This window comes from Myotis nattereri (assembly GCF_964212035.1).
Source record: "Myotis nattereri genome assembly, chromosome: 5".
In the NCBI taxonomy this organism is placed as follows: domain Eukaryota; kingdom Metazoa; phylum Chordata; class Mammalia; order Chiroptera; family Vespertilionidae; genus Myotis; species Myotis nattereri.
The window spans coordinates 35382874-35400545 of record NC_138080.1 but is presented as its reverse complement, the minus strand read 5'-3'; the positions used below and the strand labels follow the sequence as shown (position 1 = coordinate 35400545).

The window sequence follows — 17672 nt, the reverse complement described above, 5'->3', positions numbered from 1 at the left end:
TGAATAACTTTGAAGAATTCTTACAGTGGTCCTAAGGGATATAAATATGAAGATTATTGAGTAGCATTTGTAATTTTTATCCAACACTGATAAAAAACTGGTTCTGGAGATCAGAGAGTAGCTTTTTAGAAAGTCTTACCCTAATGATGATGTTTTAATTTCTGAAAGTTACTGTTCTGAATAATGGCTGGAGCCAACTAGTGACAATAATAGACATCTGTATATATAAAAGCCTAAGTGACTGTTGCAACCAGAATGACTGGAACAACGGATCGACCAGTTGCTATGACGTGCACTGACCACCAGGGGGCACTCAATGCAGGAGCTGCCCCCTGGTGGTCAGTGTGCTCCCACAGTCAACCTCCCGCGGCCCCTTCCCCTCTTATTGCCACCCCCGCATCGGCCCCGAAATAACTAGAGGGCTGGTGCACAAACTTGTGCACAGGTGGGGTCTGGCCAGCCCGTCCCAATTGGGCCAGGCCAGCTCGGGAGAGGGATCGCGGGTGGTTGGCTGGCTGACTCCGCCCCCTGGTCGAACTCCCTGTCAAGGGGACAATTTGCATATTAGCCTTTTATTATATAGGATACTTAACATTTTTGAAGCACATCAGAGTAAGGTAAGATAGAGCATCGTTTTAGATATATCGCCTACACATTTTATTTACTGTCATTTCCCTTGTTTTCTTCCAGGATCGGGATTTAGAGAGACTACGTAGAAAATGGCTAAATGCGTTAACAAAACGTCAGGAGTACTTAGATCAACAACTGCAGAAGCTTGTTAGTAAACATGGTAAGAGGAGCACATTGAATATTTCTCTCCCCACCATTTGCAGCCACGTAAATTAGAAGTAAATGGACACATCAGTTATGGGAATGGCAAGAGCATAGGAATGTTATTGTGTCATAGCCTTTCCAAAGAACATTTATCTAATTGGAGTGATGTCTCTGCATAGGTCTCCCCCAGCCCCCACCAGATAAAGAGAAAATATGGTACACAAAGTAAACATTGTCCCTCAAAAATAACTTCGGGAAGATGCTAACATTTCTTGATTTCTTGTCCAAAGTACTTAAATCCTCTGACTCTGGAAGAAATTATTCATGTGCTCTTCCACTGTAGGCCTTCCATGAATTGGGCATGGCCTCTGTAAGAGTACGCCAGCCTCACTAGCTTATAGTGTTTTTTGTTTGTTTGTTTTTAAAAGTGTTTTCTTCTTTTTTAAAAAATATATTTTATTGATTTTTTTACAGAGAGGAAGGGAAAGGGATAGAGAGTTAGAAACATCGATGAGAGAGAAATATCGATCAGCTGCCTCTTGCACACCCACTCCTGGGGATGTGCCCGCAACCAAGGTACATGCCCTTGATGGGAATCGAACCCGGGACCCCTGAGTCCGCAGGCCGACGCTCTATCCACTGAGCCAAACCGGTGAGGGCTAGCTTATAGTTTTTTTTAATCATAATTTTTTTTATCATGACTTGAGGAAGTCATAAGTTTCTAGTAAACCCTCATCATAAAGTAACTGAAATATAGACATCCTGTTGATACACAGGACAAAAGTGTAAGTAGCAAGTGAAATAGCCCTGTCTGATCCTCATTCCTGATGTTTTAGACAAAACAGAGGATGATGCTGACCGTGAAGCTCAGCTTCTAGAGATGAGGTTGACTCTAACTGAGGAGAGGAATGCGGTTATGGTCCCCTCCGCCGGCAGTGGGATTCCAGGGGCCCCAGCAGAATGGTATGCATGCCGCCACGTGTCTCCTAAGGTTCTAATGCTCACTAAGCCAACTGCTTTCTGTAGGAATTTTGCCTGTGCTTTAATTAATGGAAGGCTCATTGCAGCATATGGGGGGAAAGTTGTTTGAATTAGAGGAAGTGTTTAAATTATTTTCATGAGTTGGAATAACTATGGCCTAAAATTGTTTTATTAAATAATATTGTTATGAGCTCAAATAATTAAGATTTCTGAGAATCTAAATCAATATTTAGTACCAGTGCACTTAGCATTTAAAAAAAATAGTTAATATGTTAATTACTTGGGTCATTCCCTTAAAAGACCATTTGGTCATCATAAAATTGCATCTCTAGGAGTTTTTAGTTTTGGTCTGGTGAAAACTGTACTGTCAGCAGATTTCTGTGCCACTTTATAGAAATTAAAAATAGTAAATGAAGCCATATGGGGCCCTTAGGTATATAATTTTATAAGAAAGTAACTTTAAACAAGGAAGCCTCCTTTATAAACAGGTATATGCATCTTAGAAGACGGAGTTCTAATTTCAGAGCACATGATGATTACACCCGAGAGCACCCGAGAAGAGAGGCAGCACTTACCGTCAGGGCTCTGTGGCATCTCTGATGTTTATTACAGCAAACCCAGCAGCAGAGTTATTGTTGGCTGGCTGTGATTAAGGCTGTGGCACCATGTCCGGGCTGCTGAGACTGTCTGCTTTATTTGAGATGCTATTTGTTCATTATGTTTTAGGACCCCAGTTCCTGGGATGGAAACACACATTCCTGTTATATTCCTTGACTTAAATGGTAAGTTAGGAGGTACTTTTGGAAGGCTTACCTCTAACACATTACTCTCCATGTAACACTTAGATTCTAACAAAGGATGCAGTTGTGCCGTTCTGTAGGCCTAAGGTTAGGGTTCATTTTATGAGTGCCAAAGGACTTGATACTTGACCAAGAATGCACTCTCTGAAAGAGTAATGTTTTGTAACAGTGATAGGTATGTTCATCATGACGTGCCTCACGTATCAGTCTGCAGCCCGCACTGCTGTGTGCGTGCTTTGTTCTTGCCTCAGTTTAGGAAGGTAGTCACGTTTTCCTGCACTTACAATGAAAGAACAATTCGTAGAAAGGCTTCTCTCTGGAAGGGACTAATGACTAGTGATTGCTTATGTCTCCTGTTTTCTTTTATCTGGTGCTTCCTTAACATTGCCTACTAAAGTTATCACTTTTTCTGTGAGTTCCTATGTCATTCATCCCTACCTTGCCTATTTTTTAATGTTTTTTTTTCTGACATTTTATGGTCATGTTAAAATATCTTAGGTGTGGCTACATTTTACATATACTTTATCTGACAAGGAAAAATAAAAATGTAGAGGTAGATTAAAGAGCTAAAAATAAGTTAAAAGTCAGCAGTTGAATTCCTAAAACATGTGCAGAAGAACTGTATATTAAAATTAACTATGTTAAATGGGCAAGATGGGATGTCCTCAGGGGTTTTCTTTCACCGAGCTGGAAGTGAGTTATGATATCTGAGGTTTTTCGCATCTTGTGCTGGTTAGCTTATTTAGACACATGGGAGAGTTTCATATGCACACAGAGTTAGAAAGAGTACTTAGCCACTTCCACTGTCTGTCCACCTGATAGGGTTTTAATATATTGCCACAGCACTCTCTCCTACCTTGTTCTCTTGAATCTTGAACCTAAAGGTGACTCTGGCCTAGTCTTATGCTCAGTTCCTGGATAGGTGAGCTGTGTGTGTGAGTGTGTGTGTGTGTGTGTGTGTGTGTGTGTGAGAGAGAGAGAGAGAGAGAGAGAGAGAGAGAGAGAGAGAGAAGACTAAGCCTAAAGAAGACCTGTTAATATGGATATTCCTAGACATGATCAGGACCTTCTTCAGCCTTATGCCCATTGTTGGTCTGCCTAAGCCCACATACTAAAAAGATACCTTTGATGCCTACTCACAGCTTATGGATAGGGAGTTGGGAGAACAGGTTTGGAACTGAGTAACCAAAGGGACAGTGACAGCTAAGTGTAGTTTGTGATCCTGGATTTGAACAATGGAAAAATTTGAGTATGGGCTCTATCTGTATATATAAAAGCCTAAGCATTAAATAAATAAATAAATAAATAAATAAATAAATAAATAAATAAATAAAATAAAAGCCTAAGCAACTGAATGACCAGTAGACCGGTTGCTATGACACGCACTGACCACCAGGGGGCAGACGCTCAATGCAGGAGCTGCCCCCTGGTGGTCAGTGCGCTCCCACAGCGGGAGTGCCACTCAGCTGACTGACAAGCGCCAGACACGGCTCACGGCTGGCCGTCACAGCCCCAAGACCACAGCAGAGCAGTGGCGAGCCTTTCGAGTAGCAGGCAGTGGCATCAGCAGGTGCAGCAGGGCCAGGATGAGCAAGAGTGGCAGGCAGGAGGAGCAGGTGGTGTTGGACTGCTGGTTTTGGCCCGATCACTGCAGGCTACGCCAAGGGTCCCCACTGGTGCATGAATCCATGCACTGGGCCTCTAGTATTATATAATTGGCTACAGGAACTAGAAACCCCTCCAGTTTCTAGTTCCTGTAGCCAGTTGATTCTTTTAATGAACTCAACTGTCAGATAATCAGAATCATTCTCACTTCTCCTTTTTTCAGTCCACTCTCAGGGAATTTGGGTTATAATCTTTTTTTTTTAATATATTTTATTGATTTTTTACAGAGAGGAAGGGAGAGAGATAGAGAGTTAGAAACATCGATGAGAGAGAAACATCGATCAGCTGCCTCCTGCACACCCCCTACTGGGGATGTGCCCGCAACCCAGGTACATGCCCTTGACCGGAATCGAACCCCGGACCCCTCAGTCCGCAGGCCGACGCTCTATCCACTGAGCCAAACCGGTGCTGGCAGGTTATAATCTTATCATTAACATTTATGGACTGACCTTGAGTAACCTCTTGGGTATTTTGGCTTCAGTTGCCTTTCATGTAAAATAAGGCATAAAGGTAGGAGATTGGGTAAGATAATTTCTTGAGGCATTTTTCATCTCTAAGATCTGTGAACTGTTTAATGGTCATCATCCTTGTCATGTAAGATTTTAGAGCCAAAGGAAATGAAATTTGAGGCAGAAGGATTTTAATACCAAACACATTGAAATTTAACTGGTAGGGGTTGTCCTTAAAATGATCTTTGTATGTAATGGAACTTCTTTGCTTTTAGCGGATGATTTCAGCTCTCAGGATAATCTTGATGACCCAGAACCTGGTGGATGGGATGCTACCCTTACTGAGGAAGAGGAGGACGAGTTCTTTGAACTGCAGATTGTCAAACACCATGATAGAGAGGTAAGTAAAACATAACTCAGGAGGATTGGATGAGAAGTAGTTTCCTTAACCTTTCCCTGAGCCTTTTGAAACAGCCAGCAAGGTTGTTATTTCAGTGCTTACATTTCTCCAGAAATGTAAATGGAAACTTTCCATTATGGCTTCCAGAAAGAATGGAACCACTTCCAGAAGGAGTGGATCATCAGATTAGTCTACACAACACTTACTTCCTCTCCTGGTGAAGGCTGAGTGTTAGTATTCGTTGTTCAGGTCTGCAGGACCCACTCTCTAGGGAAATGCTGCTAAAGTGAAGAGGTAAAATGAAACCATACCTGGGATTTGCTTTGAAATTCTTCAGGTAATACTTTCTAAAAAAGGGAGGGCAGGGAAACAATCAATGAATCCAGTGTGGTAAAATCCTAATAATGTTTGAATCCGAGTGATGGGTATACTAGTACAGTGGGGGTTCATTTAAAAATTTGGAGTATATTGGGAAAATGATAAAATACTTTAAGGAAGGGAAGTTGATGTGATGCTTTGAAGAACACATGGTCCCTTAGGGGTATGCCTAAGATGCACAACCTGGGTCTCACGGGGGGAAGCGGTCAGACAACCCAGCTGTGGCACCCTCTGCAAACGGACACGGCCCTTCCTTCGTAGTCAGTGTCTCGCGTGATAAACAAAGGCAGGGGAACCATTTCAGATGAAATTAGAATGAAGGGACCGTGACAGCTAAATGTAGTTTGTGATCCTGGATTGGAACAATGGGAAAATTTGAGCATGAACGCTATATTATGTCATAGTATTGCATCGATGTGAAATTTCCTGCATATGATAATATTCAGGAAGTCAGGGTAAGTCAGAGGATGCCCTTGTTCTTAGATGATAATTGCTAAAGTACTTAGGGATGTAGAGTTATATGTCTGTAACTTACTCTAAAGCAATTCAGCAAAAATTAATAATAATAACACAGTGTGTGTATGTGTTGTGAGGAAGAGGGAAAAGAAAAGTGGCCAGTGTTAACAGTTGATGAATCTAGATGAAAGATATGCAGGAGTTCATTGAGCTGAATTTGCAAAAAAAATTTTATGTTCATGGCTGGCAGGTGAGCTTTTTTTTTTTTTTATTTAATTTCAAATCCAGCCAGCAGAGAACATTCTGCTCTGTATTCCCAGCCGAGAGTGATCGTGGCCACACCCTCATACTCCACAGTCTTCGGGGCAGGGCTCTTACAGACTCCCTCATGACTGGCATGTTCCACCTCAACCCAAGCCAAGGTGTCTCTTTGTGAGGTTTCTTGTTCTTAGGAGAAGATGGGAAAGCATGTTCTTTCTGTCTTCTCTGCAGGTGAAGGCGGAAGCTTCGTGGGACTCTGCCGTGCACAGTTGTCCTCAGCTCAGCAAAGGCACCCCTGCGGATGAGCGAGTGTTTCTGATTGTGCGGGTGACGGTCGGGCTCAGCCATCCAGCTGACATGCAGCTAGTGTTGCGCAAACGAATCTGTGTCAATGTGCATGGCCGGCAGGTGAGTCGCTCATCCTAGTGGAAGAAGTGACTGGAGGCAGGGCAGGGCCGTGGAGCGACCCTCTGGCCTCCCATCCCACAGGCTCTGTGCAGCATTGTGCGCTTCTTTTCAAGGGGCTGTTCCTGGCCTGTAGCTGGGCTTGCTTCCATTCAGAGCATGTCACCCTGGCTTTCTCCGAGCCAGTAGTAAATCATTACATTGGACCTTTATTATTGTATAGGCACAACTTACAGCCCTTTGTCAGGTGCCACAGAGCCTTGTCGAGGTGAAGTTCGCCGTTTTTGACTTTTCATCTGGGTCCTCTAAGATGAGAAGGTTCACTGCAGGGAGCCTTTGTTTGTGCTTCTTACCCTTTGTTCTCCATACCTTTCTTTCCGTTCAGTCATTTCTCTGAATTGGCTGATTCATAAATTGGGGACGTGGACTCTTATCTGGCTTTGGGGTAAAAGATGAATAAGTAATAGTCTCAGTCCTTAAGGAGCCAGTGTCCGTTGGCATGTGTCCATGTATAAACAGGTGACTCTCCTCTCCTGTGACTGTGCCCTGATGCGGGTGCTCACCACGTGCTGGAGGGCAGGTGCGGAAGGGAGAGTTCAGGCTGAGGACGTCGGGGGAGACTTCAGAGAGCAGGTAGCATGTGAGCTGCTTTTTTGCAGACAAGGAAGGAGCTGTTGGCTGTTCCGTGGAGAGGAGGAAATATGTGCAGGGGTGGTGAGGATGGCAAGGGCGTGGCAGGCTTGGGGACCTGGAGAAGCAGGGGTGCGCTGCAGAGCCAAAGGACATGGCCGGCATGGTTGCAAGCTAGATTACAAAGGACCTTGTGCCACATGAAGGACACATTTAGTGGAACATTTCTAGGTGGATATAAACTCTTTCCGTTATTGGCTTTGCAAATACAGGATTTGGGAGGTTGATTCTAGGGATTCTTTTTAACTGTCTATGCTCACTCTTTGGAGGCCTTCCCAATACACTGACTAAAACCAGAACAGATGAAAATAAATCTTTTCATTTAAAAGAGCACAGTCATGGTTGACAGAGTCCTAGATGTAATCGCCACCCCTAAAAATTAATCTTTAGTTCTAAATGTCACACTGATATCAATCTTCGAAATGAAGACTGGCGGTAACGCTGTTAAAATTGCAGCTCTTTAGCTGGGCAATCCAACATCAATAAAGCCCAGGTCGTCGGGTTCGCCAGAGATGCATAGGGTGTGTCTCCCATTCACTCTTCTCTTCATCTCCCTTTTCTCTGAAGGCTCGATGGATTAAAATCGGCACGCTGGGGAACATGTTGAAGAGTTATTTGCCATTTCAGAACTAGAGATTCTGGTTGCCAAGCACCGAGACTAACCTGGTACAGCTGAGACTGACTGGGTACCGGCCCCACAGAATTTTTAACAGAAAGGGTGCATCGTGGTGTCACCAAGTTTTTTCTACATTTTTTGTTTGTTTTTATTTTTTGTTTCAGGGACAGGGACTTGCCACATTTTCCCCCTGGTTGAAATGATTTGATAGTATCCAGCTGATAATGAATGAAATTATAGTATTTTAGGGCACGGCAGTTTTCGTCCCAATTTCAGATATTTCATTTCTAAAAACGACGTCTGTATAAAAAGAGCAGGGACTTCCTTAGGAGCCTAATACATGCAAGTCAGCTTCAGTAATTCCATAGACATAGAAAACAAGAATGGGAGATAACAGCAGCACCCACACTTTCCCTCTCTCCCCCCCCCCCCCCACATACACACACCCATTAGAAAATAGCTGTAGCTCCTCTCTGGCCAATGGACTGGTAATGGCTCGGCTTTGCGGGCTGCAGTCGAGAGAGTGAAGAGATGAAGTAATGGTCTCTTTGCATGCTAAAAGGTTAACATCTCCTTAAAAAATTAACTAAAGATTACTAAATAGGAAAGAAATTACTCAGTAGGTTTGTGAAAATATGTATTCCTAAGACCAAGCAGCTTGATTTTTCTGTTTTCTTTGGGGGGGTTTTCACATATTTCCTGCTTCCCTTTTCATGAGGAAAAAGGTTCTCTGTTAGTTTAATATTCTCTCTTCTTCTTATCTTTATTCACCAATTATATTCTGCCCTCATCCCTGCTCTCTTCAACCTCTACAGGATGTTCAGTCTTAGCAGCATCTTTAAATGAGTCATCTATGCATTAATTCAACAGTTCAATTCTTAACTGCAAAGAGCACAGTCAGCATAAACAATGACCATGCACTCTTAAATCATCCTTCATAACGATCCTGCTTTGGTCAAGAATTTAATGCCTGAACTTGTCAATATTCATGGTACAAGATGTCCATCGTACTGGAATAAAAAAAGTGTAAGAGTCACCAGTCCTTGCTTACCTCTTAGCTAGAAGGTCGTTTTATTGTGTAGAAGTAGCAGCCTTATTTCCGTAGCCTTTAAGCAGAGTTGCACCGGATGCCTGGTGTCAGTTTCCAGAGGTTAGGGTCTGTGCCCTCAGTGTGTGGATATAGGACCTGTCACCCATTCGCACATGTAGACACACAGGTTTCTAAAATGGGTTGCGTGCACTAAGACAAAGTGGAGGAACCTGTGTTTGGTGATTTGGATTTCAACGTGCATAGATTGGAAATATGTTCTGTTTCTTTTTGGTTGGAGTGAATGCAATATCATTTACGCTGTTTCTCTGATAATATAAATTCAGTTTTTGAAGTGGAAAACCTTATCTTCTGTTTTGTTTTTCTAGGGTTTTGCTCAGAGTCTCCTAAAAAAGATGTCTCATCGAAGTTCTATTCCTGGCTGCGGAGTGACTTTTGAGATTGTCTCCAATATCCCAGAGGTGAATGATCATATGAAATTTGAATTTACTAAAAATAAACATGTAAAAAGAGCTAACTCCCTGAAAAGCCACCTACCTAAGGAACTTGTACTAAATAGAAATGTATATTTAGGGACATGCTAAAAGATTTTAGAGGAATTTCCTAATCTTGACTCAGTAACATGTACTTGTGACTCTAAAGCAGTGGTTCTCAACCTTCTGGCCCTTTGAATACAGTTCCTCATGTTGTGACCCAACCATAAAATTATTTTTGTTGCTACTTGATAACTGTAATGTTGCTACTGTTATGAATCGTAATGTAAATATCTGATATGCAGGATGGTCTAGAAGACCCCTGTGAAAGGGTCGTTCGACCGCCAAAGGGGTCTCGACCCACAGGTTGAGAACCGCTGCTCTAAATGTTCTGGCTTTAGTATTTTGTTAAAGAAAAACATTGCTTTGAAAAGCAAATCAACCTGGCCCACATGGCTCAGTGGTTGAGCATCAACCTATGAACCAGGAGGTCACGGTTTGATTCCCAGTCTGGGCACATGCCTGGGTTGTGAGCTTGATCCCCAGTGGGGGGCATACAGGAGACAGCCAATCAATGATTCTCTCTCATCATTGATGTTTCTGTCTCTCTCTTCCTCTCTCTTCCTCTCTGAAATCAATAAAAATATATTAAAAAAAGAAAAGCAAGTTGACACCTTTTCACTGATAAAAGATCAAGAGGAATAAGTGGTACAAACTTCCAATTATAAAACAATGTCACAGAGATATAATGTACAGCAGAGAAAATAGTCAATAATATCATAATAACTTTATATGATGGCAGATTGTTACTAGACTTATTGTGGTGACCACATTGTAAGGCATATAAATGTGAAATTACTGTGTTGAACACCTAAAGCTAATTTAATGTTGTATGTCAACTATCCTTCCTATATAATAAAAGCCTAATATGCAAATTGTCCCCTCGACCAGGAGTTCAGTCGGGGGTGGGACCAGCTGGCCAACTGCCTGCAGCCCCTCTCCCCAGCCAGCCCCGCCCTGGCTGGCAGCAGCAGTGGCAGCAGGTGTCCAGGGGAAGGGAGGCCCCGGCCGGCAGCCTCCAGGGACCCTACCTGTGCACAAATTTCATGCACTGGTCCTCTAGTCTATATCTATATATATATATATATAAAAGCCTAAGTGACCATTACAACTGGTTGACTAAATGACCAGTCGATCGGTTGCTGTGACGTGCACTGACCACCAGGGGGCAGATGCTCAACGCAGGAGCTGCCCCCTGGTGGTCAGTGCGCTCCCACAGCCAACCTCCTGCAGCCAGCCAACCTCCCCCAGGGCCGACTGGCTGGCCCTGATCGGCCCCGATCGCCAGTCAGGCTGAGGGACTCCACCATGCACAAATTCATGCACCAGGCCTCTAGTACTTTAATAAATAATAAACTTTTAAAAAGACATGAGGTAATATTGTAACTCTCAAAGGGAGCCAACATAAGATAGCAGAGATTTAGGGTTTCATTTTGGAGCCAAACAGAAATCTTGTTTCTTTAACCTATTAGTGAAGTGAACTCTCATAGGTTACCCTGAGTCTGAATGTTTTCATTTATCAGAAAAGGTTAGCAATACCTTCCAAAGAGGATTGTTTTAAGAATTAAATGAGACAGTATATACAAATTGTTGTGCACATGCTAAACTATAAATTGTAATTGCTGTTATTATTGTAGTTACTATTGTTATTTTATTATTATTATTTCTCTTTATGAACTAAGTGAGATATTCACAGGACTTAAACAAATCAAGCTTAAAATGTCCCTGACAGAAGATTATTGTAGGATGCAGTCTATGCTTCCTAGTGTTTCATCCCTGATTGAGAGACTTCTTAACCGGGCACTGCTCGCTGGTGTTGGAGGCCTTCTGTACATGAGCAGGAGAAATGAGGGGCCTACGAAAAGGATTCAGTGACAGAGAGAAAGAGGAGCAGCCCTCGCGACACTCCCTGTCTGAAAGCAGGAGTGAGTGAGGAGGTGACACTCCTTTCTCAGGAGTGGAGCACGGAGCATGGAGTGTGAGCCCTGGGGGCACGCCTTCTCTCCTCACATCCATCCATGTCAGCCCCATTCTCTTTATTTGAGGGTTCAGTGTGTGTTCATTCATCCTGTTGAGTATCTGAACAATAGATGAAAAAATATATATTTTAATACAGAGAGCAGTTTTTGGAAGATATTTCTTGTATTGCAAAACACTTTTTCTTTCAAATAATGTCAAATAGTAACTTGTTTTTCCTGGATCTTCAAAGTGTTAGACTTTCCTTGTAAATATTAACTGTTAAACTATTTAATTTGGAGCCTGCTGAACAAATGTTAAGTCTGTTTTCAGAGTTAGACTGCCTGCAAAATCTTGGGTCCATAACAAATCACTCTTTGCATACTCACATGTTTAACTAGAGACTTGCTGTTTATTCTCTGCATCTGAGTGTTTTGTATGTTTTCCTGGTTGTTTTAGATCTTAACTCTATAAGTGGTTTGAGTGTAATTGAGAAACAGTGACAGCTATAATGAACCATCTTCACTTTTCCTTCCTCTTCTCATCTTTCTGTCCCCATCACTTCACCCCTCCTATTTATAGTTTTCTTATCCTCTTTACAAGTGTTTTTTTAAATTTCTTTATTGATTAAAGTATTACATATGTGTCCTTATCCCCCCATTATCCCCCTCTCCCCCCTTTACAAGTGTTTTTATTCTTCAGGTGGTATGGTTTTCAAAGGGAAGAAATGTGGAGGAACCAGCTGAAATATAAACATAACCTCATGTGTTTGGGCTACCTGCTAATAATTAGCTAAATATCTCAGTTGGCAAGCGTAATTTTTACATTGCCAAATTCTGATGTAAAGTAAAAGGGAAAGCGAGTCTTAAAGCCTACAGTAAAAGGACTATACTTAGTTTATTTTTTTATTTAAAAATAAAAAGATCCCTTAAGCCCGGTCAAGGTCACGTACCTAGGTTTCAGGTTCACCCCACTCCAGGTCGGAGTGCCTGGTGGGAGGCAAACAATGGATGTGTCTCTCTCACATCGATGTTTCTCTCTTTCCACCTCCTTCCCTTCCTTTTTCCACTCTGAAAATCAATGGAAAAAGTATCCTCTGGTTAGGATTAGCAACAACAAAAAGATCCCTTAAGAAGCTAGGTCTCATCATGAAAAAGCCCCAAAAAGTCCTTTTGTGTTCCATATTACAGAAAATAGGAGGGTTTGGTGGCAAGAAGTGATCATAGGCCAGAGGGCAACAAGAAACATCTTCACATGTTTTTTTTTTTTTGTTTTTTGTTTTTTAGCAGCGTGAATGCTTTCATTGCTGGTGGGAGTATAAAATAATATACCACTTTAGAAAATAGACACCTACCTCATGACTCAGTGATTCCATTTCTAAGTTCTTACCCAAGAGAAATGGAAGCATATGTCCATAAAGACTTACACAAGAATATTCATAGCAGCCTCTCAAAATAACTGGAAACCGGAAACAACTCAAACATCCATCATCAGATGAATAGATAAAATAAATTGTGGTACCTCCATACTGTGTAATCTTGCTCAGCTCTACAAAGAAAGGAACTATATGAATGAACCTCAGAATTATGCTGAGTGAAAGAAGCTAGACACAAAAGAGTATGATTTCATTTATTTGAAGTTCCAAAAAAGGTGAAATGCTTAGCATGTATAGTCAGAGAAATTGTCTCCCCTTAAGGAGGGCTGGGATTGATTGTGAAGCCCATAAATGAACTTCCTGAGTTAGTGGAAATGTTTTATGTTTGATAGGTGTGTGGGTAACATGGAGACATATGGGTTTCTTAAAACTCAAGTATCCCCTTTCTTAGACAATCAGGATAATGTCTGTACCCTTCAGACACTGAAAAATATTCTGTGTTGAGTGGAAAAACGAATATGTACTCTAGCCTTGCCTCTTTTGCTAATTATGTGGCCTTCCTCTTTCCTCATCTATGAAATGAAAATGATTTCTTTTCAGGGTTATTAAAAGGCTCAAATGCATTACTATAGGAGTCAAAAATTTTGCCATCTTTCAAATTCTTCCTTATTTTATCCATCCCAATACTCATTTATTATTATTTTTTATTATTATATTTTTTAATCCTCACCTGAGGGCATGCTTGGGGGGGGAGGGAGGGAGGGAGGGAGGGAGGGAGGGAGGGAGGGAGAAAGAGAGAGAGAGATCAACGTGAGAGAGAGACTTCAATCAACTGGTTGCCTTCCACATGCACCCTGACCAAGGATCAAACCTGGAACCCAGGCATGTGCTCTGATAGGGAATCAAACCAGCGACCTTTGGTGCACAGGATGATGCTTAATCAATTGAGCCACTCCATCCAGGCTCTAACGCTTATCTAAATTTTAAAAAATATTTTTGGAAGTTAGAATGTGTCTTATAATTAATGATATCTTAAAATTAGTAGGCAGACATTTTTTTCTTCTTAGAGGTATATAAAATGATGGGGTTTTTTTTCTTAAAGTTGATGGCATCTTAAGATGCAGTGGCATATGGATATATATTTTGTAGTTTTTGACAAATTCACAAGTAAATAAAGTATCTGATTTTCCCTGAGCAGAATAATTTGTTATGAACTAAGTTTGCTAGAAATAAATACATTAATCTGTCCCTGCTCCCCGGCTTGTGCATATCGCATTTATATGCATGGCCCGTCCATGTCAGACAGAGGAGCAGGGTTGGGCTGTGCTGGGAAGCACAGTGAGAATTTCCCTGGATGCTTCTCTTCTTGGTTGGCTCTGCCACTCCAGAGTTGAGGAAAGAGACCAGTTGTAGAAGCCGGTACATCTTGAATAGTCTGTGGTAGGCTGCTTAGTGAAAGTGTTGAAACCCACCCTTCTTCCCACCCTTATTCTCCATCCCCATGTCTGCCTCTTACTAGGATTGTTTGGATCCCGCCCTTATCTAGCTGTTCCCCAGCTCCTCATTCTTCTCTCCTGCCCCTCAAGATGCGTTCCTAAAATATAGTGGTGGTTATATTTCCAACTAGCCCACCAAATCCTTTCTTTCTTTCTTTTTTTTTTTTTTTTTTGGTGCCCTTGACCAGAATCGAACCTGGGACCCTTCCGTCTGCAGGCCGACGCTCTATCCACTGAGCCAAACCAGTCAGGGCCCCACCAAATCCTTTCTAACCAGTAATGCTTTTGTTTTTAGTGGAAATCAAAAGGAGAACAGCTTTGTTGAGAATGCACTATTTCAGCTACATTGTGTTTAATTAGCCTTTCAAAGCAACCTAACCACCATTTATACCGTGGTTTCTGTGGGCAAGCGCTTTCTGAGTTCCAGAAGCTGACTTTACGATGGGCCTATATCCCACTTGTTAGCTCAGTACTCTGTATGTACGTGTGTCTGTATAGATCAAGACGCTTTTAACACTGTTTTCTTCTACAGTGTATTTAATTTTAATATACAACTTTCCATTCTCCAGGATGCCCAGGGAGTAGAGGAACGAGAAACATTAGCGAGAATGGCAGCGAATGTGGAAAACACGGCTTCTGCTGACTCCGAGGCTTACATTGAAAAATACCTTCGAAGCGTGCTGGACGTGGAGAACCTGCTCACTCTGGATCGCCTTCGCCAGGTCAGTCCGTGGCGCTGGGTGCAGTGGGGCTGACCCAGCCCGATTCTGTGTTTGACTTTCGGCACCCCAGTATTGTTACTTGTAAACTTCGAAGCATCTATTTGAGTGGAGCATATTAATTTAGCCTTGCTGGTGTGGTCTGTGAAGATGCAAGAGTTACATTTGGAAAGTTATTGTTTCCAAGGCACTATGTGGTATCTAGTTGCGTTGGAAGTAATGGGAGGAAGTATTTAACTTTTGCTGGCTAAAGAATCATTTTAAAAATGCCTTCACACTGGGCAGTAATGTTGCTGAAGAACTAGGCAGTAGTGAGGCACAGTGGGTCCTTGCTTAGCTGGACAAGCCTCCCGCAGCCGGAGAACAGTCTCCAGATGGGAGAATAGAAATGCCAGCAGTAAACCTAACCCTTAGGGAAACCCTAAACCTCATGCTACCTAGCAATTTGAGACTTTTTGCAACCAAACATACTCAAGAAAAATAAAAATGAAAGATCTGATTTTCATGACCTTTCTCCTGGGACTGACTTCTGCCAGCTTCAGGGGGGCCGTCAGTGTAGAGGAGAGAATCATCAAGTAGCCTGTCAGCTCTGCAGCTAACTTTGGATAGTCCACAGCAGGGGTCCTCAAACTATGGCCCGCGGGCCACATGCGGCAGCCGAAAACATTTATCCGGCCCGCCGGGTGTTTTTGCCACCGCTGTGTGCATAGGAATTTGTTCATAGTTTTTTTTAAACTACAGTCCGGCCCTCCAACGGTCTGAGGGACAGTGAACTGGCCCCCTGTTTAAAAAGTTTGAGGACCCCTGGTCCACAGTATTGTAGTGGGATCACTAGTCATGTGGAGTGACAGCCATTATGTACAGAACTAGGAATGTATATGTGCAGATGGCCACTCAAGGCTTGCTTTCGCTGGTATTGCTTCGGTGTGTGTCTCTGATATAGTTTCCCTCTGGTTCTGACTGGCAGGAAGTTGCGGTGAAGGAGCAGTTGACGGGCAAAGGGAAGCTAAGTAGGAGGAGTATCAGCTCTCCCAATGTGAACAGAGTGAGTACATGGCGTCCCATTCTATGTCGTGCTTTTGTCTCCTTTCTCTTCTCTTTCCTTGAATAGCTCTTCCCCATCCTTTCAATCTCACCTCAGATATCATTTCCTTGTCTGAACGGGTTGAAGGGCCTCTCTTCTCTTCCCTGGAGAATCTGTGCATGGCTCTGTCCCTGCCCTTCCCGATGTCGGGGGAAGTACCGTTTAAGCACCTCTCTGATGTTTCTCGTTTCTCTAGCACCGGTGGTGCCGTCACAGTGACTGGGTGTTCTGTGACCAAGTGCCCAGGGCAAGCCATTTGAATTTTCTGGACTAACTTATTTTTAAATTGAGGAGAAGTCTGGGCTAGGTTTACAAACTCAATTACTTACAGGCCATCCAGGGTAGTATAAAGGAGTAAAATAAGTTAAGTTTGTTTCATAACAGTGTCTTAAGTTTGTTGTTTTTTTTAAAGACATGAATGTATAATTTATGTGCATATGAAGCATGCAGATAATTCTTCACAAAGAAATATGCTATGGCCCTGATTTACCTCTCCTTTTCTTACTTTTGATAAAGATATGGACATAGGAAACATTATAAAGTCCTTTGTCTGGACTTTACACGAAGAAAAGCCACACTACAAGCATTGTGACAAAGAGCAGCTGACTCTCAGCCTTAGCCTTTGAGAGACAATAGTGATATCTCCCCCCCCCCCCCCCCCCCCGAGTGACTGAAAGACATCACTCGGTGCTCTCAGACTGAATGGTTAAGAAGTTAACCATCTCTGAGGTTAAGAAGTATCACTTTAATTCAGCATTCATATCTCTCGTTCCTTCAGAAAATGATACGTTTAAATGTACTGATACATGTTGAGATTTATTATTTAGAATCCTATGATTTAAAATAGCTTGTGTGTATGCATTTGCTATGAATACCCAGAAAAAGGAGTCATAAGATCAGATACATAAGATAGCCAGTAACCTGGTATCTTTTAAATGGAAGGGGATAAACAATAGAAGTATTTCTTATTCAGGCTCAGTTGGCTGTTTCCTTAGCATAGACTGGATATCTGATCTTATACACACCTCCCTTCTTAAAATTGTGGCTAACCAATTTGATTTAAAGAAATGTGCCTCTCATCCCAAAGGCCGGTAGTCCACGTTTGAGCTGTGGCCTTGGCTGCCTGTCTGCTACTACCCACTTGGAACAGTCTGTTGACTCAGTTTTCAAAATCTTGCATTTCCAGGGCCGTAGATTTATGTACTTTTACACGTAACGGACTAATCTCCCTCTTTATTTCTTCTTCAGTTGTCTGGCAGCCGACAAGATCTCATTCCTTCTTACAGTCTAGGCAGCAACAAGGTACGCCTTAAAAACTATTTTCTGTCCGTCTCAGACCTGTTTCTCGTTTGGCTCTCCTCTCAATGACCACACACTAGTTTTGTAGGCCCAAGCCTCTCCTACTCTTCTATGCATGTGGAATTTATTGGAATGTGTTTAGAGTTCATTTCTTTTTATCTGATAGAATATGATTTCATAGGCCTTCTTGTTACTCTAATTTTTTAGGATTCAAAAACAAATTGGGCCAAAACCGGTTTGGCTCAGTGGATAGAGCGTCGGCCTGCGGACTCAAAGGTCCCAGGTTC

The 17672-nt window shown here is 42.4% G+C and overlaps 1 protein-coding gene across 1 annotated transcript in view; it reads left to right on the top strand.

Moving 5' to 3' along the window:
* The window catches only part of KIF13B (kinesin family member 13B), a 203666-nt gene that overhangs the window by 147463 nt on the left and 38531 nt on the right, over positions 1–17672 (top strand). The window contains exons 27-35 of the mRNA XM_081092887.1: positions 691–790; positions 1611–1737; positions 2482–2537; positions 4945–5069; positions 6396–6572; positions 9292–9384; positions 14853–15005; positions 15970–16047; positions 17335–17388. Coding sequence (XP_080949013.1) covers positions 691–790; positions 1611–1737; positions 2482–2537; positions 4945–5069; positions 6396–6572; positions 9292–9384; positions 14853–15005; positions 15970–16047; positions 17335–17388 — 963 coding nt within the window. The remainder of the gene's footprint in view (positions 1–690; positions 791–1610; positions 1738–2481; positions 2538–4944; positions 5070–6395; positions 6573–9291; positions 9385–14852; positions 15006–15969; positions 16048–17334; positions 17389–17672) is intronic.